This window comes from Rhinopithecus roxellana, chromosome 8 (genome assembly GCF_007565055.1).
Source record: "Rhinopithecus roxellana isolate Shanxi Qingling chromosome 8, ASM756505v1, whole genome shotgun sequence".
Lineage (NCBI taxonomy): Eukaryota > Metazoa > Chordata > Mammalia > Primates > Cercopithecidae > Rhinopithecus > Rhinopithecus roxellana.
In genome coordinates, this window is record NC_044556.1 from 12,369,273 (window position 1) to 12,396,644 (window position 27,372).

Here is a 27,372-nt window from a genome sequence, read left to right on the forward strand (position 1 = left end):
TAATGATCGAGGTGGGCGTGGAAGGAAGTGACGCAACGTAGAGGCGGGAACCAGCTGGTCGTTAGGGCAACTGACCTCTACGACTTAATGGAGGCCGGAAGTCGGGGCTAGTTTGCCCTCTAGAGCGGGAATGAAGCGGTGCACGGTGGAACAGTGGCTGACTCCAGCCGGTCGCCGAGCCGACCACGTGGTGCTGGGCCGGCCACGTGGTGCAGCCGCGTTTGGCCACCTGGACTCCAGAGCGTCACAGCCGCGCAATGAATGGGAGTCAGTGTTGTCCGCTCGCTATCTTTGTTCATTTATTCACCCACCCATCTACTCACCCACAAATGCATTCTTTCATGCAGTCAATTTATGAGACGCTTGTGAGTATAGAGACATTAGTAGGCAGCAGGTGCCTAATATTCAATATTTATTGCAAACCAGTCATAAAAACCAGCAAAGTGTCTACTGTCATTATTTTGCATTGGGGTAGACGAACTATAAACTAATAAACTAGTACGTAAATAGATAAACAAGAAATTTCACAGCTAACACTACGAAAAAAAAAGAAGGTGGTGTGATTGTCACTGGGAGCTAAGTTGCATGGGATGGGTAGGAAAGATCATCCTTTAGATTTGGATTTCAAGGATAGGAAAAAGTCCAAACGGACCCCAGGCACAGGGAACAGCGAAAATGAAGGCCGATATAAAATTAAGCTTGGTGTGCTCAAGACATATGGAAAGAAAAAAAATAGAGATGAGAGATGAGAAATTTCCAAGGACGACAGAAAACTGATCACCATCTCAGTTATAGTTGCCAGAAATGTTCTCCCAATTCATTTTTGTCCTACTCGAAATACATGCACGATTAATGGCGTGGATTATTTTAATTTCTTTTGCAGAAATAAAGGAGGTGAGACCGGGCGCGGTGGCTCACGCCTGTAATCCCAGCACTTTGGGAGGCCAGGGGGCAGATCACTTGAGGTCAGAAGTTCGAGATCAGCCTGGCCAACATGCTGAAACGCTGTCTCTACTAAAAATACAAAAACTAGCCGGGCGTGGTGCGGGCATCTGTAGTCCCAGCTACTCGGGCTGTTGAGGCAGGAGAATCGCTTGAACCCAAGAGGCAAAGGTTGCAGTGAGCCGAGATCGCGCCATGGCACTCCAGCCTGGGCGACAGAGTGAGACTCCGTCCAGTTCCTCCAAAACAAAACGAAACAAAAACAAAAAACAAAAAAAGGAAAGAAAGGAGGTCGGTTGTTTCTTTTTTGCCAGTTTAATTGTAGTACATTGTTTTTTCTGGGTGCCGTAACAGTTCAAGACAGACGGTTCAAGGTGTTTTTTGTTTTAACCCACAACACTGGATGTAGGTCAGGTTACTGCACTGTTCCAAAACACCTGTTATTTGACATGAATCAATTTACTTGCTTATGTTTCTGACAAAAAAAAAAAAAAAAAAAAAAAAAAAAAAAAACTTGGCCGGGCGCGGTGGCTCACACCTGTAATCAATTCCAGCACTTTGGGCAGCCGAGGCGGGTGGATCACAAGGTCAAGAGATTAAGACCATCCTGGCCAACATGGTGAAACCCCGTCTCTACTAAAAATACGAAAATTAGCCGGGCGTGGCGGCTCGCGCCTGTAGTCCCAGCTACTCGAGAGGCTGAAGCAGGAGAACTGCTTGAACCCGGGAGGCGGAGGTTGCAGTGAGCCGAGATTGCTGCCACGGCACTCCAGCCTGGGCGACAGAGGGAGACTCCGTCTCAAAAACAACCAAACACCAAAACTTCTGGTTAATTTAATTGATTCGTCTGATTCAGATGCTGGAAAGTGGGCCTGGGATGCAGTAAGCGATCGATAATAACACTGGCCCAACACACAGCTATAAGAAGGGAGGCAAGCACACAATAACACTGTAGCCTGAAGCCCAGGCGAAGTTTCAGCGGAATAAGCCGCGCAGACAGAGGCTGAGAGGCGTCAGCGGCGTGCGGTTTCCAAGGAAACCGTCCTTCCTAGCCACCCCAGCGGCTCTGGAGGGGTACAGCAAGAGGCTCCGCCGACGCAACCCCGAGACCACCGACGGACTGCAGGTTGTAGCGCATGCGCAGAGGGCTCCAGCCGCTCGGCCCGCCTCCTTTAAGTGTGGGCGGGGCTTGGGCGCGCGTGCGTCCTGCCCTCCCTGTGCACGCGCCGCCCCAGCATGCCCAGGGTGCGCAGGCGGCGGGTCCCTTGGTCTTCAGGCGGCCGTGGCGGCGGTGGCGGCGGTTGGGCCGAGAGAGGCGGCCTCAGTGGCCGAGGTGGCTGGACGCGTAGCAGGTGGAAGGAGGGAGGGAGCCGCAGGCGCAGACCCACCCGCCATGAAGCCCCCCGCAGGTACCGACTACCCCGCTCGCCGGACCCGGGCTCCCCTGCACCCTCGCTCCTCCCGGGGTCGCGACTTGGGCCTAAGGCTGGAGCGGAGTGGTCCCCGAGCCACCCTCGGCCGGGCTGGAGGGGCAGCGGGGGAGGTGGGCGACCCTGCCCTCTGGTTTGCCGAATGAACGAACCAGCTTTTCCAGCGCTTCATTCATTCTGCAAAGTTGATGGCGCTTCCCTTGGCGCTTCCCTTCCGGATGGGTCGGGTCCCCTGGCGCACCCTCGGGAGGCCGTGATTTGAGGACTCCGGTCCCCGTTTTCCCGGAATTCTAGAGCCAGAGACAGACATTCAACAAGTAAATAAGCAAGAGAGGATCGAAGATAGGGAGGGATCGGTGCTCTGGAGCAAATAAACACGAACGGGGCAGTCCCAGGGAGCAAATAAACACGAACAGGGCAGTCCCAGGGAGCAAATAAACACGAACGGGGCATTCCCAAGGAGAGAGTGGTCCTGGGGGGCTTTTCTGAAGAGGTGAGCCTTGACTTGCTTGATTGGGAGAAGCAGGTGTCCTGCCAGGACCGGGGAAGGAGGCGTCCCGGGAGGAGGGAACGTGTTTGGAGAGCAGAAAGTCAGTTTGGCTGAAACGTAAAGAGGGGACCTGTTTATTTTGTTATTTATTTACTTTGTCACCCAGGCTGGAGTGCAGTGGTGCGATCACGACTCCCTGCAGCCTCGAACTCCTGGGCTCAAGCAATCCTCCCGCCTCAGCCTCCTGAGTAGCTGGGACTACAGACCTGCACCACCACGCTTGGTTAATTTTTGTAGAGACGAGGTTTCGCCGTGTTGCCCAGGCTGGTCTTGAAGTCCTGGGTTCAAGCAATCTACTTGCCTCGGCCTCCCAGAGTACTGGGATTACAGACATGAGCCACTGTAGCCAGCCAAGACCCTTTTAATTTAAAGGCAAAGGGGTGATGTGAAGTGTTTTTTATTTGTTTGTTTGTTTATTTTTTGAGACAGTCTCTGTCTGTCTCCCAGGCCGGGGTGTAGTGGTACGATCTCTGCCCACAGAGGCTCACTGCAACCTCCGCCTCCCGGGTTCAAGTGATTCTCCTGCTTCAGCCTCCCAAGTAGTTGGGATTTCAGGCGAGCACCACCACACCCGGCTAATTTTTGTATTATTGGTAGAGACGGGGTTTCACCATCTTGACCAGACTGGTCTTGAACTTCTGACCTCAAGTGATCCATCTGCTTCGGCCTCCGAAAGTGCTGAGATTGCAGGTGTGAGCCACCGTACCCGATTTTAGAAAGTCACTCTGGTTGTTGTTGAGGGAAATCCTTGCCCGTATCCTTGCCTTTTCTCTTGCCCAGCCACATTCCCCCAGCTCTTTGTCCAGCCCATTGCGATGAGGGTGATAATTGTAATAATGATAATCAGGGATATTTAGGCCTTGGGAAGGCAGGAATGTTGTCTGCCTTGTTTGCTACTGGATCCTTGGCACAATCAGTAAATATTTACAGGATGAACTGACGTCCACAAGTTTTTCAAATCCTAACTCCTCCAGGAGAATTTTCTGACAATTCCCGTTCCCATTGATCTCCGTCCTTTCAGAGCCCCTGAAGCTCTTCTTTACCCCCACGGTTTAATGTAGATCCACGGTCCCTTTTTTGCAGTTCTAAAATCCTAAATACTCTGTAAACTGAAAGGTTTGCCGTAAGTTTACAGCAAAGTCATTTGGCCAGAAAGTGACCGCGACTGACCGACCGACTGAGAGCCTTTCTTTTTCCCACTTAGCAAATATCACTGATTCTCAGCTGGGGTGATTGTGCTTCCTCAGGGGACACTGGGCCATGTCTGGGGACATTTGTGGTTGTCACAGTTGGGGGGGCGCTCCTGGTATGGAGTGGATGGAGGCCAGGGATGCTCAGCACCCTGCAGCGCCCAGGCCAGCTCCACCCCAGAGAACGATACGGCCCCGATGGCCACAGTGCAGACAGCGAGAGACCCTGGTGCGTATTCCTGCTTCTCGCTGCAGGAAGAGTAATTTGATTTTGGAGGGCCAGCCACCCTAGTGATTTGGAATACGTGGCACTTGGACTCTTACTTTTCTCCAAGGGGGGAATTCTGAGTGGTAAAACGTCCCCGGCCCCAAGAGAACTTGGACAGCAGAACATGGTCTGTAATGACAGCTACCTCTTGAAAACTTTCTGGTGGTATTCAAGATACAAGATGTTTTGCCTTCATTCCTCACTGAATTCTTAGACGGTTCTTGTTCTCTGCACCCTGAATTGTTCCCATTTTGCAGGTGGGAAGCCTGGAAGTTAACGTTTCTTGCCAGAATCCCAGAGTTAGCAAGTGACAGAGGTAGGGTCCGCACCCGGACCCTCTGACTTCAGCTTCTGCATTCTGAGCTAGCTTGTTGTACCTGCCCCAGCCTTTGTAAAAATGCACATCCGATTGTTAGTGCCACCGTCCCGTCCCCTTCCTGTCCCTTTCCATGGCTCCACCTTGCACTCAGGATTGAAGTTCAAAGCCTTCATTGTCATCTACACCAGAAGTTGGCAAACTCTGGCCTGCCTAGTTTTTTTTGAGATGGAGTTTCACTCTTACTGCCCAGGCTGGAGTGCAGTGGCATGATCTCAGCTCACCGCAGCCTCCGCCTCCCAGGTTCAAGCGATTCTCCTGCCTCAGTCTCCCGAGCAGCTGGGATTACAAGTGCTGCCACCACGCCCGGCTAATTTTTATGTTTTTAGTAGAGACGGGGTTTCTCCATGCTGGTCACGCTGGTCTTGAACGCCTAACCTCAGGTGATCCACCCACCTTGGCCTCCCAAAGTGTTGGGATTACAGGCACGACCCACCGTGCCCAACCAAGATGGACTCTTGCTCTGTCACCTGGACTAGAGTGCAGTGGTGCAATCTCAGTTCACTGCAACCTCTGGCTCCTGGGTTCAAGCGATTCTCCTATCTCAGCCTCCAGAGTAGCTGGGATTACAAGCCTGCACCACCACACCCAGCTAATTGTTGTATTTTTAGTAGAGACAGGGTTTCGCCATGTTGTCCAGGGTGGTCTCGAACTCCTGACCTCAAGTGATCTGCCCGCCTCAGCCTCCCAAAGTACTGGGATTACAGGCGTGAGCCACCACACCTGGCCAGGCCTGCCTATTTTTGTACACCTCTGGAACTGAAGATGATTTTTGGACGAGACAGAAAATATATGTGGCCCACAAAGATGAAAATATTTGGCCCTCTGCAGAGTTGTTTGCTGGTCCCCTGGGCCCTCTGCAGAACTGTTTGCTGGCCCCCTCGGTCCTCTGCAGAACTGTTTGCTGGCCCCTGGGTCCTCTGCAGAACTGTTTGCTGGCCCCTGGGTCCTCTGCAGAACTGTTTGCTGGCCCCTGGGTCCTCTGCAGAACTGTTTGCTGGCCCCTGGGTCCTCTGCAGAACTGTTTGCTGGCCCCTGGGTCCTCTGCAGAACTGTTTGCTGGCCCCTGGGTCCTCTGCAGAACTGTTTGCTGGCCCCTGGGTCCTCTGCAGAACTGTTTGCTGGCCCCTGGGTCCTCTGCAGAACTGTTTGCTGGCCCCTGGGTCCTCTGCAGAACTGTTTGCTGGCCCCTGGGTCCTCTGCAGAACTGTTTGCTGGCCCCTGGGTCCTCTGCAGAACTGTTTGCTGGCCCCTGGGTCCTCTGCAGAACTGTTTGCTGGCCCCTGGGTCCTCTGCAGAACTGCTTGCTGGCCCCTGGGTCCTCTGCAGAACTGTTTGCTGGCCCCTGGGTCCTCTGCAGAACTGTTTGCTGGCCCCTGGGTCCTCTGCAGAACTGTTTGCTGGCCCCTGGGTCCTCTGCAGAACTGTTTGCTGGCCCCTGGGTCCTCTGCAGAACTGTTTGCTGGCCCCTGCGTCCTCTGCAGAACTGTTTGCTGGCCCCTGGGTCCTCTGCAGAACTGTTTGCTGGCCCCTGGGTTCTGCACCGTTAGGTGTTTCCAGGTGGTTTTGCCGCCTTCTCTGTGCTGAGCCGCACTGACTTTCTTCACGTAGTCGCCCTTCCCGCAGCTGCCTTCGCTGCCCGGAGCCCCCGCCTGCCATTCTTGTTTTCGGGCTCCGTTTACCCATTTCTCAGAGAGGCCCTGGAGTGAGTGGCCAGGCCACATATGACTTGCCCGTAGCACCTGTGGGTCTGGCACGGCTACACGCCAGCCTGACTTTCTTGATGAGTTCATGAATGGAGGCCTGCGTGTTCCCCTCACTGGGTGTGGGGTGTGGAAGAAGCAGGTGGAAGAAGGGACTCTTCCCGTAACCCCCCCATACCTCACCTTTCCCCTCTGGCATGGCAGGAATTGAGCAGTGCGTGGGTGGTCCTGGGCCTCCCCTTTTGTGAACACCCAGGGGTTTGTACAGGCTGATCTGTGCGTGGTGTCTCCACTGTAGGGTGGGAGTTTTGTTGTTTTTTTATTTTTTTGAGATGAGAGTCTCACTCTGTCACCCAGGCTGCAGTGCAATGGTACTATCTAGGCTCACTGCAACCTCCACCTCCCGGGTTCAAACAATTCTGCCTCAGCCTCCTGAGTAGCTGGAATTGCAGGCGTGCGCCACCATGCCCAGCTAATTTTTGTATTTTTGGTAGAGATGGGGTTTCACCATACTGATCAGGCTAGTCTCAACCTCCTGACCTTGTGATCTGCCCGTCTTGGCCTCCCAAAGTGCTGGGATTACAGGCTTGAGCCACTGCGCCTGGCCTTTTTTTTTTTTTGAGACGGAATCTCTCTCTGTCACCCAGGCTGGAGTGCAGTGGCGCGATCTCGGCTCACTGCACACTCCGCCTCCCAGCTGCACGCCATTCTCCTGCCTCAGCCTTCCGAGTAGCCAGGACTACAGGCTCCCGCCACCACACCCGGCTAGTTTTTTGTGTTTTTAGTAGAGACGGGGTTTCACCATGTTAGCCAGGATGATCTCAATCTCCTGACCTCGTGATCCACCTGCCTCGGCCTCCCGAAGTGCTGGGATTACATGCATGAGCCACTGCGCCCGGCCAGGGAATTTTTAACAGCGGCATTATCTCTATTCCGGGCTGGATTGTTCTCTGCTGGGGCCGTCCTGGTCACTGCCGGGTACTAAGCAGGATCCCTGGCCTCCAGCCACTCCACACCAGGAGCATCTGCAGCTGCAACAGCCACAGGTGTCCTAGATGTCACCCAGGGTCCCCTGGAGGGGACTGATGGCAGAGTTGCCCCCTGCTCTAGAGACTGGTCAGTCTGTTCGTCCCTACAAGAGCCCTGGACCTCACTCTTCTGGATGAGAAGCGGGTGATCCCTCCTTTCCCTCTGCCCTCCTCACTTTGACCCTAACTGAACCAAAAGCAGACCTGCCTGGCACTGGGTTTTGTTTCTGCGCAGCCTGTGCAGGAGACGTGGTGGACGCGGCGTCTCCGTGCTCTGTGGCGAACGACCTGCGATGGGACCTGAGCGCCCAGCAGATAGAGGAGCGCACCAGGGAGCTCATCGACCAGACCAAGCGTGTGTACGACCAGGTGGGCGCCCAGGAGTTCGAGGACGTGTCCTATGAGAGCACGCTCAAGGCGCTGGCTGACGTGGAGGTCACCTACACAGGTAAGTCCCAGGCAGGGTCTGAGTGTGGGCCACAGGTGCTGAGGGAGGTGGCACCGCAGGCAGGAGCAGCCCAGCCCATGGAGCAGGTTCAGAACCTGGGTGGAGGCATCTGGCAGGTGCTGGTCACTGGAGGTGTCGGAGAGAGGCGGCTCCGCCCGTGCCCTGCTGCGCTTCACAGCCTCGTCTGTTCCGAGGACCCCTTGGTTGTGTGATCTAAGAGCCGGAGGTGAGAAAATGTGTCTAAACAGCACGCCTCTCCAGCCTCTCCCAGAGCCAGCAGCCTTGAAACCTGACCCCGTCTGACCTCTTTCCCTGGCCTGGGAAGGCGAGTATTTGTTTTCTCTCTGAATGACTGAACTTGGCCCCTTTGGCTTCTGCCTCCTCGCCCTGCGGTGGGGGTGACCTCATGACCTTGGGCGTCCTCCTCGCCCTCAGCCCGAGCCTCCTCCTCTCCTTGGGGTCCCTGTGCTCACGGTGAGGAGTGAGGTGCCTGGTGACATGGGTTAGGGACACTGCTTCCCGAGCTCTGCCTAAGGCTGACAGTGTATCTGCCTGACCAAGAGGCCCAGAGAGTCTCCACAGGGAGCTCTGAGTGACGCAACTCCCCGCCCTTCCATCTAGCGGAAGGCCTTTTTGCTGGGAACCATGGAGAATCCTTGAGTTCAGCCCAGGGCTTTTCTTGTGTTCCCAAGGCTTCCCCTGAAAGGATTGGCCTCCGTGGCCGCAGGCCTCCGTGGCCCGTGCCCTGCGGCCTCCAGAGGGTTTGCTGTCTGGGCGGGGGACTGGAGAGGGCTGAAGCTCCGCAAGCACCCCGAGCCTGCAGAGCCTGCAGCCCCCGCTTGGAATCCTGACCCTCTTCCCACTCCCTCTGGCTTCTGACAAGTGGCTTAGAGCCCAGCAGGACCTTGGTTTCCCCTCCTCGGCCACGTGGTGGCCCCTGGTCTCTCCCGCAGGAGTCTCCTGAGGCTCAGGTGATACCAGTTCCCTCTTAGGGCGCCCAGCGGTGCCAGGCATCATTTCCCCCGCCCGTGCCCCACTTTCCCCTCCTGCAGCCTTTCTTCTCCTCCTTCACATGGTGGCGAGAAGCAGTGTTAAAGGAAACTGAAATCGGCCTTGCTGCTCCCCTCGGAGCCTTTCCACTGTCCTCAGGGTGACGCCCGGCATCCTCGGTGTGGACTTCAGCGCCCTGCACTGTCCGTGCCTGGACACGCAGTCTCCTCGTGCCTGGCACCCTCCGCCAGCCAGGGCCTCCCCAGCCAGCCCCTCCCGCCCCTCGCGCCCCTTGCCCTGTGCTCTGCTGAATACCCAGCTTCTCTCTGATCACAGATTAAGTCCACTTAGCCCAGGAGCCCTTCCTGCTCCTCCTGTCCTCATGGCAGCCGCCTGGATTAGTCCCTGCACTGACACTGTCGTCCAGGCAGTTGCTTGTCTAATCAGTTGCCCATAAATCCCGAGAGGACAGAGCCTGTTTTTTTCTCTCTTCAGCCCCAGCATCAGGCCTGGCCCAGAGCCCCCACTACGAGCTTTTTTGTTGATTTTTTGAGACAGGGTCTTGCTCTGTCACCCGGGCTGCTGTAGTGCAGTGGTGTGATCATGGCCCACTGCAGACCCCATCTCCCAGGCTCAAGCCATCTTCCCACCTCAGCCTCCCAAGTAGCTTGGATGATAGGTGCGCTCCACCACGCCTGGCTGATTTTTTTTTTTTTAATTTTTAGTAGAGATGAGGTCTTGCTATGTTGCCCAGGCGGGTCTAGAACTCCTGAGCTCAAGCTTCCTGCCTGCCTTGGCCTCCAAAAGTGTGGGGATTACAGACATGAGCCGCTGTGCCTAGCCCATCCCCCCCTCCGAACACACAGAGCCTCCTCCAAACATACCGAGGCCTGGGGACATTTCTGTTGGCCCAGAATCGAGGTAGTGACCGGACTGCAATTGGAATTTAGGTCTTTCTTCTGCAAAGTATATGCTTTTTTAAAAAAATTTTTATTATTATTGGTTTTGTTTTATTGTTTAGAATGAATCTCGCTCTGTCACCCAGGTTGGAGTGCATGGCGCTGTCATGGCTCACTGCAGCCTTAACCTCCCAGGCTCAAGCGGTCCTCCTGCCTCAGCCTTCTGGGTAGCTGGGAGCACAGGTGCGTGCCACCGTGCCTGGCTGATTTGTTTTTTTAAACTGCTCCATTGAGATATGGTTTGCATCACATACAGTTCACCCATTTAAACCACAAACTTCAGGCCGGCGGCGGCTCACACCTGTCATCCCAACACTCTGGGAGGCCGAGGTGGGCGGATCTCTTGAAGTCAGGAGTTCGAGACCAGCCTGACCAACATGGAGAAACCCCGTCTCTACTAAAAATACAAAATTAGCCAGGCGTGGTGGCTCATGCCTATAATTTCAACTACTTGGGAGGCTAAGGCAGGAGAATCACTTGAACCCGGGAGGCGGAGGTTGCAGTGAGCTGGGATCATGCCATTGCATTGCAGCCTGGGCAAGAGCAGTGCAACTCTGTCTCAAAAGAACAAAACAAAACAAGAAAAATCCACACCCTTCAGTGGTTTTTAATAAGTTTGCAGTGTTTCCCAGCTGTCACCATTCTTTGATTTTAGAGCATTTTCATAATCCCAGAGAGAAACTTTATACCCTTCAGTGGTCACACTCCATCTCCTCTGCCCCCAGCCCCAGCACCCACGCGTCCCCTCCTGTCTCTGTGGATGGAGCTGTGGATAGCCATCCTCTGTGGATGGATATTTCATAGAACTGGCATCACACAGGCGGGTGCGGTGGCTCACGCCTATAATCTCCTCATTTTGGGAGGCAGAGGCGGGTGCATTGTGAGGTCAGGAGTTCAAGACCAGCCTGGCCAACATAGTGAAACCCCGTCTCTACTAAAAATAAAAAAATTAGCCAGGCATGTGCCTGTAATCCCAGGTACTCGGGAGACTGAGGCAGGACAATCACTTGAACCCAGGAGCTGAAGGTTGCCATGAGCCGAGATCGTGCCACTGCACTCCAGCTTGGGCAACAGAGTGATACTTCATCTCAAAAAAAAAAAAATGACATCACACACCATGTGGCCTTTTGTGTCTGGCTTCCCGCTCTGCATGTGACGTCCTTGCGTTGCATCCACACCGCAGCCTGTTCCAGAGCCTCGTTCCTTTTCATGGCTGAGTCATGTTCCATTTGGCAGAGGCCACATCTTGTCAGTCCGTTCACTCGTGGATGGGCCTTTCGGCAATTGCGAATCGTGCTGCCGTGAGTGGACGCGTGCAGATTCCGGTGTGGATGTGTGTTTGTGTCTCCCGGCTGGATGCCTACAGTGGAGTCTTGGGGGTTGTGGGATGACTCCATTTTAAAGCTTTTTTTTTTTTTCTTTTTTGAGATGGAGCCTCACTCTGTCACCCAGGCTGGAGTGCAGTAGTGCCATTTCAACTCACTGCAACCTCCGCCTCCCAGGTTCAAGCGATTCTTCTGCCTCAGCCTCCCAAGTAGCTGGGATTACAGGCGTGCGCCACCACGCCTGGCTAATTTTTGTATTTTTAGTAGAGACGGGGTTTCACCTTGTTGGCCAGGCTGGTCTCGAACTCCTGACCTCAGGTGATCTGCCTGCCTCGGCCTCCCAAAGGGCTGGGATTCCAGGCTTGACCACCGCACCCGGCCTAAAGCCTATGCTTTTCTAGCCACTGACATTTCCTCTGCTCAACCTAAAGTGCAGATGTGCTCAGGAAAGTGTGAGTCGTTCATGCATTTAAATGTGCCTGTCGCCAGCTGCAGCTCTCTCTGGAATGGAACTCCGCCAGCCTCTCTGTTTCATCACACCCAGCTCTGTGGGGGTTCTTCTTGCCTTGGAGGGCTTTGAGTTGAATCCATGTTTTTCTTTGGTCTGTAAGATCCCCGAGGACACAGGCGACAGCACCTCCTTTCTCCATCCCAGGGCCCAGCCTGAAGGGGATGGTGGCGTGTGCCTGTAGTCCCAGCTACTTGGGAGGCTGAGGCAGGAGAGAGCTCGTGGGGGGATTCAGCAGACGGGCCTGGGAGAGGGGTCTGAGCAGCACCTGCCAGTTGCACCAGGGCCCATTCTCACACCTGTCTCCCTGGTCTCCCTGTTTTAGTTCAGAGGAATATCCTTGACTTCCCCCAGCATGTTTCTCCCTCCAAGGACATCCGGACGGCCAGCACGGAGGCCGACAAGAAGCTCTCCGAGTTCGACGTGGAGATGAGCATGAGGGAGGACGTGTACCAGAGGATTGTGTGGCTCCAGGTGAGGGGGAGTGCTCCCCGCGGGGAGCGTGAACAGCCTCCCAAGTAGCTGGGATTACAAGTGCATGCCATCACGCCCAGCTGATTTTTGTATTTTCAGTAGAGACGGGGTTTCACCGTGTGGGTCAGGATGGTCTCGAACTCCTGACCTCAAGTGATCCGCCCGCCTTGGCCTCCCACAGTGCTGGGATGACAGGTGTGAGCCACTGTGCCTTGCCCATTTTTTTTATTTTTAGTAGAGACGGGGTTTCATCATGTTGGTCAGGCTGGTCTCCAACTCCTGATCTCAGGTGACCTGCCCGCCTCGGCCTCCCACAGTGCTGGGATCACAGCATGTGCACTTGCTTTTCCTTTCCTGGCCATCCTAGGTGTGACCCAGACACCCCATCCCCACGTGGCGTGAGCTGACAGGGCCTGGCGGCGTGGCTGCGTGGGCTTCTGCTCCCCAGATGCTCCTCCCAGCATGCAGTGGGGCTTTGCTGTTGGTGTCACATGATCAGGAGAGACCCAGAGACCCTCCTTCTGCTGCTCATCCTCTTAGGCGAGGACCCCCGGGAAGGTGCTGATGTGTCCCCCAGTAGCAGGAACGTGCAGCCCTGGTGCTTTGGTAAATACAGATCAGGGTGGCCCATGATAGCAGTGGTTTATTATTTTATTTATTTATTTATTTATTTATTTATTTATTTATTTTTGAGACAGAGTCTCACTCTGTCGCCCGGGCTGGAGTGCAGTGGCACAATCTTGGCTCACTGCAAGCTGTGCCTCCCGGGTTCATGCCATTGTCCTGCCTCAGCCTCCTGAGTAGCTGGCACTACAGGCGCCCGCCACCTCGCCCAGCTGATTTTTTTTTTTTTTGTATTCTTGTATTCTTGTATTCTAGCTGGGACTTTTGTATTCTTCTTTTGTATTCTTCTTTTGTATTCTTAGTGAGCCATCGCACCCGGCCTTTTTTTTTTTTAAATACAGACAGGGTCTCACAATGTTGCGTACGCTTGTCTCAAACTCCTGGGCCCAAGCAATCCTCCCACCTCCACCTCCCGGAGTTTCTGTTGAAACAACGGACAATCAGCAATCTTGTTCCCATTCAGCCACCGCCCTGGTGAAGGAGCTCTGGGCTCATGTTAGTGCTGGGCTCTTCCAAACAAAGCGAACGTTTGCTCGGGTTTTGTGTAGACGCAGGTCGTCATTTCTCTGAGGTAAATGCCCAGGAGTGCAGTTGCCAAGTCACATGGGGGCCAGATGATCAGATTTTTAAGGAACTGCCAAACTGTTCTTTGGAGCAGCTGCACTGGCCCACGTCCTACATGCTTTGATGTTTTTATTCCAGGAGAAAGTTCAGAAGGACTCACTGAGGCCCGAGGCTGCACGGTACCTGGAGCGGCTAATCAAGCTGGGCCGGAGAAATGGGCTTCACCTCCCCAGAGAAACTCAGGAAGTGAGTGCTGGGTATAGGGATTGCTGGGTGTGGGCAATGTTCAATCCTGGGGAGTGCTGGGCACAGGGAGTACTCAGTCCCAGGGAGTGCTGGGTACAGGAAGTACATGGCAGGGGGAGTGCTGGGTGCGGGGAGTGCTGGGTTCAGGGAGTGCTGGGTCCCAGGGCATGCTGGGTCCTGGGGAGTGCTAGGTTCAGGGAGTGCTAGGTTCAGGGAGTGCTTGGGCACAGGGAGTGCTAGGTGCTGGAAGTGCTGGGTGTGAGGAGTGCTCGGTCCCGGGGAGTACTGGGCACGGGGAGTACTGAGCTCAGGGAGTGCTCAGGCAAGGGGAGTGCTGGGTGTGGGGAGTGCTGGGCGTGGGGAGTACTCCATCCTGGGGAGTACTGGGCATGGGGAGTGCTCCGTCCCAGGGCGTGCTGGGTGTGGGGAGTGCTCCCTCAGCCCTTGGTGGGAGTGCTCCCAGGACCCTGCGTCTTCCTGCGGTGCCCGCCCCGGTCTCTCCTTCCTCTCACGTCTTGTCTTTGTCTCCAGAAAATCAAAAGCATCAAGAAGAAACTGAGCCTCCTGTGCATCGACTTCAACAAGAACCTGAACGAGGACACGACCTTCTTGCCCTTCACGCTCGAGGAGCTAGGTAGAGGCTGGGCAGTGGGGAATGGGTTGCCATCGGTCCTGGGACTCACTGCAGGCCTGCCAGGCCCTCGGGGGCCGCCGCTTCCTCCTGTGGGCTTCTGTGCTGACGGGCGGCGGGAGGCCGAGGTACATGGACCTGACCGCCTGGGCCGAGGGCTTTCCTCACTGGGAGCACTCCAGGGCCGTTCACAGCCAAAAGCTCTGACCCCTCCTTGGGGAGGGCCGTGCTCTGTCCCACCAAGATGCCGCCCTGATAGAAAATGTCCCTAGCAGTGGCGGGAGCCCAGGCTGGACTGGGCGGCCAAGGGTGCCAGTCTCAGCCGTGGCCCTGAGGTAACCACAATTTTCCCTTGAGACCCCACTTCCTGCCTGCCTTTATTTTTATTTTATTTAATTAATTAATTTGTTTATTTATTTTGAGATGGAGTCTTGCTCTACTGTCCAGGCTGGAGTGCAGTGGTGCGATCTCCACTCACTGCAGCCTCCGCCCCCTGGGTTCAAGTGAGTCTCCTGTCTCAGCCTCCTGAGTAGCTGGGACTGCAGACGTATGCCATCACACCTGGCCAATTTTTTTATTTTTAGTAGAGATGGTTTTGCTGTGTTGGTCAGGCTGGTCTCAAACTCCTGGGCTCAGGCTATCTGCCCGCCTCAGCCTCCCAAAGTTTTGGGATTACGGGCATGAGCCATCACACCTAGCTGGGCCAGAATATTCTGATGGGTGCTACAGAATATAACCTCCACTTCTAGACTCTGAATGTGGTTGCCACTGAGGTGACAGGTGGGGACAAGGCCCTCATGGCCCCAGGCCTCCACAGGTGGCTTGATGTGCGGTCAGCTGGGCGCATGTTCCCTGAGGGAGCACTCGCACGTCAGGCATCGCCAAGCTTGGCTGCCAGCCCTCGCTTGGCCCTTCTGTGTCTCGGGCAGCCCATCCTACCCCTCAGCTCCTGGCACTCAGGAGACACAATGGGCTACGATCTGCCATAAAGCACGTTTCCCAACCCCGGGAACCCAGCCTGCCACTCCGTGGGCGCACTGATGACCCACATCATTCCCGTGGCCACCCACATCGTCCCTGCAGCCACCCGCGCCGTCCCCGCGGCCACCCACACTGTCCCCGCCACCCGCGCTGTCCCTGTGGGGCTGCCCCCCCACCTGCCCGTGTTAGCAAGCAGAAGGGCTCGGTGCCCGATGCGCTGGAAGCCAGTGCCATGGCACCAAGGTTTTGAGGAAACAGAAGCTTTTCAGTTGCAAGTGACTCCCAAGGAGACTGGGCGTCCAGCTCAAATCTGCCTCCTGTGCCGGCTTTCAGGCAGTACTTTCATTCGAGAAGTTGCAGAGGTGGGTTCTGGGATTAGCAGGTGGTTGGTGGAAGGAACAGGGAAGGTCTGGAAGGTCCTTGGGCACACATAGTTATCTGTCCATGCCAGTGCACGGGTCCTGGTGCGAATCCTGGGGACGTCAGTGGGAAGCGCGGTGGAAGTTCAGTTGGCGTCCGCGAGCTGGTTCTACACGGACTCTGCTGGCTCATGTGGGTTCCAGCCAGTTTCAGCCAGTTTTGTTCTTGTCAGTGTTTTCTCTGCCTGTTTGTTTTCATGTTTGCCATCCTGCAAACTGAAGAGTGTTTGTCGATTTTGGTGTATAACTCTTGGGAGTGCTGTTTCATTTGTCCGGCCTGCAGGGCCTCCCATGCAGGTGGCTTGAGTCCCATGTGGCCGGGTGACACCATCATGCGGGTGGCTAGCGTGTTGGGTGACGGTTCTCCAGGGCTCTCCACTGTCCCGGGACCTGTTTCCCGGGGTGTTGTGGTCCGTCATTTGTCAGGAGACACTCTGCCTTAGTCCCCTTTTCTTCTGCTTACAACAGAAGACCTAAAGCCATGTAGTTTATAAGAAAAGGAATGAACTTGTCACGGCTCTGGAGACTGAGAACTCCCAGGTCGAGGGGCTGTATCTGACGAGGGCCTTCTTCCGGGTAGGGACTCTGGAGCCCTGAGGCGGCCAGGGTGTCACCTGGCAAGGGGAGGGGGCTGAGCGAACTGGCTCCACCCAGGTCCCTCCTCCTCACAAAGCCCCAGTCCCACTGCCACATTAACCCGTCAATACCTTCATTCCTGACGGTGGACGCCACATGACCTGGCTGCCTGTTGAAGGCCCCAGTACCCAATCCTGCCATCTCCCAACACCACCATCTCCAACGCCGCCGTCTCCCGATAGCCACATCTCCCGAGAGCCACATCTCCCGACACCCCCATCTCCCGACACCCCACCTCCTGACACCCCACCTCCAGACACCCCATCTCCTGACACCCCCACCTCCCAACACCCCCACCTCCCAACACCCCCATCTCCTGTTACCACCATCTCTGGCATTAAGTTCCTCGTGCATTTTGGAGCAGTCACACCCAACCAGAGCAGAGACCTGTGAGTGTCCGTCACTCCCACGTTGTCATGCACTAGTTGCCATGTCCATGGACGACTTCTGCCGCCCTCACTCTCTGGGAATCAGTTGTCCTGCCGTGACTCCGAACCTTCCCTCCTCACCTGTCTTCTTACTGATTTGTTTCTGTCCATGTGCATGAGGCTTCTGGCTTATTCCCGGGTTATCATTCATTTTCATTTATCCCAGTGCTCAAATCGTCCCCCATGGACCTTCGGGAGCCCCTTCAGACAGTCCCCATGTCCCTGTAATGCACCTACTGGCCTCTGAGCCCGCTCTCACTGTGGGGCGCACAGTGCCGCAGGCTCGGCCTCTGAGCCCGCTCTCACTGGTGGACACTTGGTGTCGCAGGCTTGTCCCGTGCTCTCCCTGCCCAGCCCTCAGATGCGCCATTCCTTGGCGGAGTCCTGGTGCCTTTGAGTGGATGGTGATTTAGGCACCAGGTCTGTTCACCGCTGCCAGGGAACGGCGTCCCTGGACACGCACGCTCTTCTCTTCTGTGTCTGTGTATGAAATCCACAAGTGCAGTGGGGCATGCCGGCGCACCCCTGAGGCCAGGGAACGGCGTCCCTGGACGCGCACACTCTTCTCTTCTGTGTCTGTGTATGAAATCCACAAGTGCAGTGGGGCATGCCGGCGCACCCCTGAGGCCAGGGAACGGCGTCCCTGGACAAGCACACTCTTCTCTTCTGTGTCTGTGTATGAAATCCACAAGTGCAGTGGGGCATGCCGGCGCACCCCTGAGGTCCCAGCCTCTCAACCCGGGAGGCTGAGGCAGGATGATTGCTTGAGTCTGGGAGTTCAGAGCCACAGTGAACGTGAACTATGCATTCATGAACTATCCATTGCAGCCTGGGCAACAGAGCAAGACCCTGTTTCTAAAAAAATAAACTTTCATGAGTCCACTTTCCAGCTTCTTTTCCAGTCCAGCGCTGCTGGGCCCCCTAGCCGTCTCCCTTGCTGTCCTTTAACTCCCGTCTCCGACCGCCAGTGTTGGGTGACAACACTGTCGAGATGGAGAGCTGCTATCTGAAGGCCCGTGGTCCTTGGAAAGGACGTCATGAGGTCCTGGGAGGCCTCCCCCTCGTGCTGCAGTCACTCGGCAAACAATTGCCGGACCCACACTAGTGCTGGGGCACAAATGGGAAGGAGGGGCTCTGCAGACCACGGGACTCTCAGCTCCCTCTTCACCACCCACACCCACGGGCTGGCCTCCCGAAACGTCCCCCATCTGCCTCTGGCCCCCATCCCGGTCATTCTTTCCACCCTGACCGCCCTGGGGTTGGGGTGAGCCAGTCTTTGCATCGAAGCTGCAAGCCTGAGCCACGGTGGCCTGGTGGCCCTGGCATCTCCCGAGCCGTGAGGTGGGAACCCCGGAGCCTTTCAGTCTGGGATGCTGCCGCCCCCACCTCTCTTGGGGCTGTCGGGCAGGGGGCCAGGTGGGAGGGTGTGGCTGCCGAGCAGCGGGGTGAGCTCTGTCCTGCCAGGGGTTTTGTGGGTGGAGAAAGGAAAGCGGGGCTCCAGTGAGAAGATCTGAGAGCGGGAGTTGGGTCTCTCTGGAGGGGCACACTTGAAAGTGGCCAAGCCGTGGGGCTGCGTGCTGAGATCTCAGCTCTGAGCGGGAGGCTCTGCCTGGGGGTCGTCCTTCAGGAAAAGCAAAGCAGGACCCCCCTTTCCACCCGGGGCTTCCCTCTCCGCCCAGGGCCCAGTGTGCTTGGCGCTCCTGCTGTTTTCGTTTTTGATGGGAGGCACTGCCTCTAACGCTGGTTTCCTTGTGCAGTGGCCGGGCCACCCTTCCCGCCGCCCTCCTCCCTTCACACACGGGGGTGGTGGCGGCGCCCTGGAAGCCCACGCTATCCGGGGGTTGAGCTGGATTTAGCTTTAACTTCTCTGGGGCAGGAGGGTGCTGGGGGGTTTCCTGGCGGGGTTAGAGGGAGGAAGTGAGAATCGTGACAGGTGGTGGCCAAGCTGTGGGGGAGCCGGGGGTTTCTTGATGGGGTTCGATGGGGGACGTGAGAATTGCAGCAGAGGGTGGCCAGGCTGTGGCTGCTCGCTGAGGGCCCCCTTGTAGCTTTCCAGGCAGAGGGGAAGCCCACCCTTCCCGCGCACACACTGCGTGGGCTGTGGGTGCCTCAGCCCTGTCAAAGCCAGCCTGGTTCTGTCCCCATAGGAGGGCTCCCCGAGGACTTTGTGAACTCCCTGGAGAAGACGGAGGACGGCAAATTGAAGGTCACCCTCAAGTACCCCCATTACTTCCCCCTCCTGAAGAAATGCCACGTGCCCGAGACCCGGAGGAAAGTGGAGGAGGCCTTCAACTGCCGCTGCAAGGAGGTGAGGAGGCACAGCCGGGGGCCCCAGGACAGCGGGTCTGGAGCTGGTGGGGTCCGTCTCCCGCACACCTGTGAGGTGCCTCCAGGCTTCACACTTGGATGGCCTCTGGATCTCCCCGGCCAGGCCCAGTGGCGGGCAGAGACCTCCCTGTGGGGCTCCACCACCCCCTGGAGGTGTCTGTGCTGGGCTCCGCCCAGACCCTGGGGCCACAGCTCAGGGCCCAGTTCATCCTTCCCAAGCTGAGCCTCCTGCTGCTGCTCTGAGCATCTGGCCACGGCACGTCTCGTCCTTCCCTGGTCTGGAGCCGCCCCTCAGGTGTGTCAGCCCAGATCATTCCTTTTGTCTTAAATGATGGTGCCCGGACCTGAGCCTGGGTCCACAGGTGGGTTGTGACCAGGCCTTCTCGCTGTTACCGGTGTCAGACGGCCCTTCCCACAGGGACGTGTGTAACTGTCCCTGACGCCATGGCGTGGTCAGTCAGGTGGCCTCTGCACATCCCCCGTTCGCCGTCTGGAACAGGCAGGAGCTTTAGTGGGCCTCCGTGGTCCCCTGACGACACCATGTTGGTGCCCGTGTGTCTGGCAAAAGGGGGATATGCACCGATCTCTGCAAAGGGATGGGCAGGCACCGATCACTGCAGGGGGGTGGGGGACGGGCAGGCACCAATGGGGGGATGGGTGGGCACCGATCGCTGCAGAGGGGGACTCTCCATTGTTTGGGGACCGGGAGCTCAGTGGGCTCAGATGGGATGTGGCTGCCCTCTGCAGGCTGGCTGTGAATTCACGTTGCTGTAAGCCTGAGTAGGCAGACCTGTGGGCTGGGAACACCTTGACTTTCCCAGTGCACCTCGGAAGGTCAACTGGGCAATCCCATCCTGGTCCCCAGGCTTGGGTCCTAGTGGCAGAGTGAGGGCCAGGCCAAGAGGGAGCACACGGGCGGGCTGCGTTCCAGGTCCCAGGGGATGTGCCGCCTCAGAGACCTTGCTGCTGGCGGTTGGCCTGGCCCCCATTTGACTGGCTGCTCTGCACGCACCTGCCTGATTACAGGTGGGTTTCCTGTGGACCAGCACATGTGCTGGTGGGCACATCTGTCCCAAACAGGCCTCTGTTTCTCCTTGTAAACGCGTCACGTGGGTTTTATGCATTGTCCTTCCGCCCCCACCGGCTTGGTTGGCAGTGCCAGTCCTCAGAAGTGAGGCCGTGTGCATGTCGTGTGCCGGTGGCGATGGGCAGAGCCCCTGAGACTGGGAACCAGGGCCTAGACATGGTGGGGTCCCCACATGCAGCAGTGATGCCCTAGAGGCTCCTCAGACAGCCCCTCATCCCCACACCATGTTCCATGTGAGGCCTGAGAGTCGTTTGCACCCCTTCTGGTTCCAAAAAGGACTCGAGGGATTATAATGACACTTGTGGCGTAACCAGAAGAGTTGTGTAGTAACACAGGCAGAGAGGGGCAGGGGCCGGAGATCAGGCGGAGCTGGATACAAGCCCCTGGCCCCGGGACAGGGCGTGCTGGCCCTGGAGTTGGAGGGAGTAGCGCCCCCGGGCGACAGTGTGGTGGTGTCGGTTGCAGGAGAACTGTGCCATCCTCAAGGAGCTGGTGACGCTGCGGGCCCAGAAGTCCCGCCTGCTGGGGTTCTGCACACACGCCGACTATGTCCTGGAGATGAACATGGCCAAGACCAGCCAGACCGTGGCCACCTTCCTAGGTAGCCCTTCCTTCCTCCTCCACCGGGCTCCCCTGGGGGAAGGTTCTCAGGGTCACCCCAGGGGACAGTCGGGGATACCCCTAGATCCCTGTCCTTTCCCTCCATGAAGAGGGACTTCTGACGCCTGCCCTGGCTCCCTCACTCCCCTGGAGGGACCCTCACAGAACAGGGAAGTGCCCGGGCCCTGGAGTCAGTTCCATGCCTGCATCCGGCTCCGCCACCCCTCACCCTGAGCGCGAGGATACTGGGCTCCTTGAGGGGTTGCTAGGAGCTGCGGGCCCTCCCTTCTGAACCGGGAGGCTGACGAAGTTGCGGCCACAGGCGGGCAAGCCCAGGGCCACGAAGGAGCCCGCAGGGTGAGAGGCCCACCTTTCTGCCCTCCCCACAGATGAGCTGGCGCAGAAGCTGCAGCCCCTGGGGGAGCAGGAGCGGGCGGTGATTCTGGAGCTGAAGCGTGCGGAGTGTGAGCGCCGGGGCCTGACCTTCGACGGCCGCATCCATGCCTGGGACATGCGCTACTACATGAACCAGGTGGAGGAGACGCGCTACCGCGTGGACCAGAACCTGCTCAAGGAGTACTTCCCCGTGCAGGTGGTCACGCAGGGGCTGCTGGGCATCTACCAGGAGCTCCTGGGGCTGGCCTTCCACCACGAGGAGGGCGCCAGCGCCTGGCACGAGGACGTGCGGCTCTACACCGCCAGGGACGCAGCCTCGGGGGAGGTGGTCGGCAAGTTCTACCTGGACCTGTACCCGCGGTGGGTGAGGGCAGTGGGGGTGGGGGGTGCACCCAGGCCCTGGGTCTCCTCAGAGCCCGGCATTCCTGTCTGAGATGGGAAGGAAGTCATTGCCTGCTCCACGGGGCCTCGGGGATGAACCCCGAGACGTAGCACCCGTGGGCACACCACAGGGGCCAAAAACGCGGCTGTCCCTGTTTCCACTCTCACTCAGCCACCCAGACAGGGCGCAGCTCTGCCCAGGCCAGAGTCTTTTAGGGGAGGAATGGCAGCCGGGGCCTGGCCGTGGTTTTCATGCTGCCCTGTGCCAAGTCGCCTCTGCTGAGAGGGAAGTTTAGAACCTCAGAGGTACCCGGTGTTCTCGGTTATCAGTCAGGTGGGCTGAGGGATGTGGAGTCAGGGACCTTGTGGTATCTCTAGTCCCCACGGGCCTGACACCGCCTCCCTCTACAGGGAAGGAAAGTATGGGCACGCGGCCTGCTTCGGCCTGCAGCCCGGCTGCCTGCGGCAGGACGGGAGCCGCCAGATCGCCATCGCAGCCATGGTGGCCAACTTCACCAAGCCCACAGCCGACACGCCCTCGCTGCTGCAGCATGACGAGGTGGAGACCTACTTCCACGAGTTTGGCCATGTGATGCACCAGCTCTGCTCCCAGGTGGGTGCGGGGCCTGGGCAGCGGCAGAGGCAGGGGCTGTCTGTGGTCAGTGGGGTCCAAGCCCCAGGCTTCGGCTTCCGGCTCTCTCTGCGCCCGCCCGGTGGCTCCTTCATCCAGTGCCACCCAAAGATGGTGACTCCTTCTCATGCCCGTGTCCTGGGGCTGCCCCAGCACAACACCACAGACCAGGGCTTACACAAAGGGCGTGTATTTCCTCGTGGTCCTGGAGACTGGAGTCGGAGGTCACGGTGTCAGCAGGGTTGGCTCCCTCCAGGTCCCTCCCTGGCCTGCAGACACCACTGCCTCTCTGCATCCTCATGCGGGCGTCCTGTGTGGGTCCTCATCTCCTTACAGGGACCCCAGTCACACTGGATCGGGGCCCGCCCAGCAACCTCAGTGTCCTCCTTAGACATCCTGTCTCTAAGTCGTCACATTCTGGCAGGGTGTGGTGGCCCACGCCTGTAATCCTGGCACTTAGGGAGGCCGAGGTGGGCAGATCACCTGAGGTCAGGAGTTCAAGACCAGCCTCGCCAACATGGTGCCAACTTGTTGCAAGCATCTTTCCTGGCACACAGTCAGCCGTTGCTCCTCAGAAAGGCTCTGTCCTGTGAAGTTGCTGAGAACGCTGAGAAGTGCATGCAGAGCCGTCCCTCCGACCAGGGCTGGGTTCCCAGGAGCCTCTGGTCACGTGTTCGCCAACTGATCATTCCAGAACCTTACCATGTGTGTTTTGGGTTCAAGACGCCTTACTGCTGTGCAGCACTGACGGGTTCACGTTGAACACATGGCCGGCAGCTCTGTCACCCACGCCTGGCCGCAGCTTGCACACACACGGTGTCCCCCTGAGGCGCATCATGGCCTCCTGGTGCTGAGGGACACGAGACAGTGCTCTGCACGACTCTTGGGACTTTTTAAACCCCAAATGCAAACACCATGCCCCCACTAGACTGAGAAAAGGACGCTTGCTCACAAAATAAGCTGAAGCGAGAAGACAGAGCGCGGCCCTGTCTGAGGACTGTCTGAGGGGCTTCTGAGGAATGCCACAGTGCTGGCCTCTGGTGTTTCCGTGGGTCTTGGTAGGCGAGTTCAAAAACACGGAGTCCAGGAATGAGGATCGACCGTGTGTCCGCCTTTCCTGACTCCCCGCCACAGTGTTTGCACAGCACTCATAGCCAGCACACGCGTGTGCATATCCACACAGGTGCCTGCACAGGTGCCCACGCACATGCCTGCAAGCCCGCTTTGCATGCTACTTCCTGCGTGTGCCTGGCGCCTGGCATGGCGAGTTCCTTGGTGCAGTCCGTTGGGACGAGGAGCGTGGCTGTGTGGTCCTTGGAACGGAAAAGCCTCGGTGTTGCAGAGAGGACCTTGAGGATCACCCAGGGGTTCCCTGGCCCTCGGCTGCCAGCCACGGTTCCAGCAGGACTTGGTCAAGGGCTGTGCCTTTAGGGAAGGTTACACACACACACAAGCAGGGAGATGCAGCATGCCTCACAACGTCCTGACCTAGACCTGGCCATCCCCAAGTCCCAACCCCTCTGGGGTGCAGAGCTTTCAGGGAGCAGCGGCTCTGTGGATGGGGGGAAGTGTGGGTGGCCTCCGGGAACAAGGTCATGTGGCCGACATCTTCAGGTGTGTCCTGCTGGCACAGGCAGCCAGCAGCAGCCCAGGGGCCTCGGGGTCCCAGTCGTTTTCCAGGTTTGGGGTGGGAGGGCCAGGCCCAGCACGTCACCTGTGCACCTGCCCTGTTTGCACTGTGGCAGCTGACACGGGCCACGCTGGCAGGAAGGGGCCAGGCAGGGCCTGGGCATTCTGAGGCTCTGCCCCACCCCTGCAGGCGGAGTTCGCCATGTTCAGCGGGACCCACGTGGAGCGGGACTTCGTGGAGGCGCCTTCGCAGATGCTGGAGAACTGGGTGTGGGAGAAGGAGCCGCTGCTGCGAATGTCTCGGCACTACCGCACGGGCAGCGCGGTGCCCCAGGAGCTCCTGGAGAAGCTCATTGAGTCCCGGCAGGCCAACACAGGTGCACCCGCCCGTCTGGGGAAGGGCGCTAACTTCAGGGGTGGCGGCACACAGCTGGGGCCTGGCATGTGCCCGGGGAGGCGGTCAGAGCTCTGGGCAGAGTGGGCTGCGGCAGGTGCAGAGGCCAGCTCCTTCCTCCCCTCCCGCCCAGGCCTCTTCAACCTGCGTCAGATCGTCCTCGCCAAGGTGGACCAGGCCCTGCACACGCAGACGGACGCAGACCCCGCCGAGGAGTACGCGCGACTCTGCCAGGAGATCCTCGGGGTCCCAGCCACGCCAGGTAGCCACCTTGAGCCGGGCACACCCTAGAATTTGGGGCCTCCGCTGGTTCCCTGGGAAGGTGAAGGGAGTTGGTCCCCATGCTTCACTTAAGTGCAGGAGTCCCTGCTGGGGAGCTGCGGAGCACGTCCCAGGCTCCTCGGCGGACAGACCCAGCCGAGATGCAGCTGCAGCCCAGGGTGGAGGGCGGGTGTGCGGCCCCAGCCCCCAGGAGGGGTGTGTTCCCTGGAGCCTTTGCTTCGAATGAAGCTGGTGTTTTCTTGATTCAAATGTATGACACATGCTTTGTGAGAAGCCTGGAGAAGTACGGGAAGGCCTAGGAGTTTCCAATGCTGACGATGATAAGCGGGCCCTGTTTCCATCACACCTGTTGTCCTGTGTGCATGTGTGTTCACACACGCTTGCAAGGATCCAGAACTTGGAAATACAGCATGATTTGAACATGGGTGGTATTTTGCTGGCTTAATGCTCCATAGACTTTAAAAAATCTCTTCAAAAGCGTTTTCAGCAGCGTGGCCTGTGCTGTTGCATGGGCGTGCCTTGCTTTATTGACGCAATCTCATAATGAGGACGTTTGCTTTGTGGCAGCTGACGGCCCCATTAAATGAGCTCCTGTCCTTCCAGGAGAGGGGCAGAGACTTGTGGCCCTCGCTTTGTGGCTGGCTCTGGTTCTAGAAGTATCCGGCTGGTTCCTGCCCTCGCTGTGATCCTCCAACTTCTCCCCATTCCGGGCGGGGGTGTCAGGAGTCTGGCTGGACGTCTTCTCCTGGAGGAGGAGCGTGGGGTGGGGGCTGCAGCGTGAACCCCGCCATGTGTCTGTCCTAGGAACCAACATGCCTGCAACCTTCGGCCACTTGGCGGGTGGCTACGATGCCCAGTACTACGGGTACCTGTGGAGCGAGGTGTATTCCATGGACATGTTCCACACGCGCTTCAAGCAGGAGGGCGTCCTCAACAGCAAGGTACGTGGGGACCAGGGACAGAGAGGGCGTCCTGAACAGCAGAGTACGTGGGAACTGGGGAGCGGGAAGGGCACCCTGAACGGCAGGGTGAGAGGGAGACAGGGACTGGGAGGGCGTCCTGAGCGGCGGGGTGAGGGGAGGCTGGGATGGGGAGGGCGTCCTGAGCGGCAGGGTGAGGGGAGGCTGGGATGGGGAGGGCGTCCTGAGCGGCAGGGTGAGGGGAGGCTGGGATGGGGAGGGCGTCCTGAGCGGCAGGGTGAGGGGGACCGGGAAACGGGGAGGGCGTCCTGAGCGGCAGGGTGGGCCTGGACCCGGGGTGCCGGATGAGCCATTCCAGCGGAGGCACCCTCTGGTCTTGGTGCGGTGCTGCCCACAGCTCCCCACTGGGCCCTGCAGGAGGCTCTACACTGTCCCCTCAGGCCTGGGGCTGTGAGTGCTGGGAGCTCCGTGTCTTCCCACACGAGTCCTTCCAGGATCTGCGTGATCGGCTTCCGAGCCATGGACTGAGACAGACCCGTCTCTGGGGAAGGCTGGCTTGGCGTTTGCCATTTATTTGCTTTTCCAACCTCCAGTTTCCTCACTGTGAAGTGAGGCCTTGACACCGTGTGAGCCTGTGCCTCCTGCTGACTTGGTGCGACCCAGGCTCAGGGCAGCCGCCAGAGTCCCTCACAAGGAACCAGGTGGCTACCGGCTTTGAGGGCCGGCCCTGCCCAGTCTAGGTGCAACATTGCACTGGGCAGCCTGCAGGTACCTTGGGGCCACCAAACCCAGGCGCTCAGCTGCTCCCTTTACAGAGGTGCAGAGGCCAGGACCTGGGGGAGCAAAGGTCCGACAAGCCCCTGTCTTCACAGCCCAGCAGGGACCTGCCCCCGTCCTGAGGCAGCCTCCAGCAGCTCCCCCTGCTGCTGAGGTGGGGGGTCCCACCTCTGAGGACCGGCCAGGGGCTGGAGAGGTAGAGTCCCCTGGGCTGGGAGCTAGGGCTGTGGCTGCCTGGCTCTGCAGCCTGCAGCCCGCGCAGGCTCCTGCAGGGCTCTGGGGCGTTGGGGTCTCCTTGGTGGCCGGCTCCGGCCGCCTCGCGGTCCCCTCCTTGCCTCACCTGCCTGTAGTCCCGCCGTCACAGGGATAGGCTCGAACCCAGGCCTTTAGGGTGGCCCAGAGCGTGAGCAGCTCCCACCTTGTCTAGCCAGAGGCTCAGCCACTTCTGTTCATGGACTCAGCCTGGGATTTCAGTGGGGGCTGATGGGGGGAGCCACCTCGGGAGTTTGGGGAGTTTGGGGAGTTCGGGGCTCTGCTGGCCCCTCAGTACGCAGCCCCGCTCTGAGATTCTGATGACAGGTGCCTGCGCTCCCCGAGCCGTGCTGATGCAGGCGGCCTGCAGGCCTCCCCGGGAGCCTGGACGGGGTTGCTCCGAGACCCCTGGGCAAAGGTGTACAGACTCCCGGGGTCCTTGGCCTTCCTCCTGGGTTTCCACCTGGCCACAGTGCCCTGTCTCCTTGGCAGGTTGGCATGGATTACAGAAGCTGCATCCTGAGACCCGGCGGCTCCGAGGATGCTAGCGCCATGCTGAAGCGCTTCCTGGGCCGTGACCCCAAGCAGGACGCCTTCCTCCTGAGCAAGGGGCTGCAGGTGGGGGACTGCGAGCCGCAGGTCTGCTGAGGCCCGGCACTGCGACTGCCCAGACTGGCCCGCACTCCCGCCGCCCTGGTGCCTTAGCCCCTGGCCCAGGATGGGGCAGGCTCTGGCATAGCACCTGGGACTGGCAGGGTGGCTGAGCGGCTGTCTCTTGTCTCTTGCCTCTTGTCATTGTCTGTCCTTGCCTGGTGGCCTACCCGGCTAGAGACGGCGTCCTCAAGACATCTGGAGGCCCTCATGGCGCCAGGGCCCTGTCTTTGTTGCACTAACACGACCCCTCCCTGGGAAACGTCCCTGGTCAGGAGGTGGCTCTTCTTTGAAATGAGATCATTAAAAGGAAACAGAAAAGGA

At 58.2% G+C, this 27,372-nt stretch overlaps 1 protein-coding gene across 1 annotated transcript; it reads left to right on the forward strand.

Annotated features, from left to right (window-relative positions):
* Positions 1-2,140: 2,140 nt before the first annotated feature.
* THOP1 (thimet oligopeptidase 1) lies at positions 2,141-27,372 on the forward strand. Its single transcript, XM_030936386.1, has 13 exons — positions 2,141-2,351; positions 7,723-7,935; positions 12,043-12,191; positions 13,518-13,625; positions 14,157-14,259; positions 18,868-19,028; positions 20,601-20,736; positions 21,125-21,491; positions 21,924-22,125; positions 23,963-24,149; positions 24,300-24,428; positions 25,253-25,389; positions 26,890-27,372. Exons 1-13 carry the CDS (start codon positions 2,336-2,338, stop codon positions 27,043-27,045), a joined length of 2,064 nt encoding a protein of 687 aa, XP_030792246.1. The 5' UTR covers positions 2,141-2,335; the 3' UTR covers positions 27,046-27,372.

What these genes read in the sequence shown, in the direction of transcription:
- THOP1 (XM_030936386.1), top strand. An exon ending in CGTGGAGGTCACCTACACAG is followed by an intron (nt 7,936 to 12,042) that starts GTAAGTCCCAGG and finishes TCCCTGTTTTAG; the next exon opens with TTCAGAGGAATATCCTTGAC. An exon ending in TACCTGGACCTGTACCCGCG is followed by an intron (nt 21,492 to 21,923) that starts GTGGGTGAGGGC and finishes CTCCCTCTACAG; the next exon opens with GGAAGGAAAGTATGGGCACG.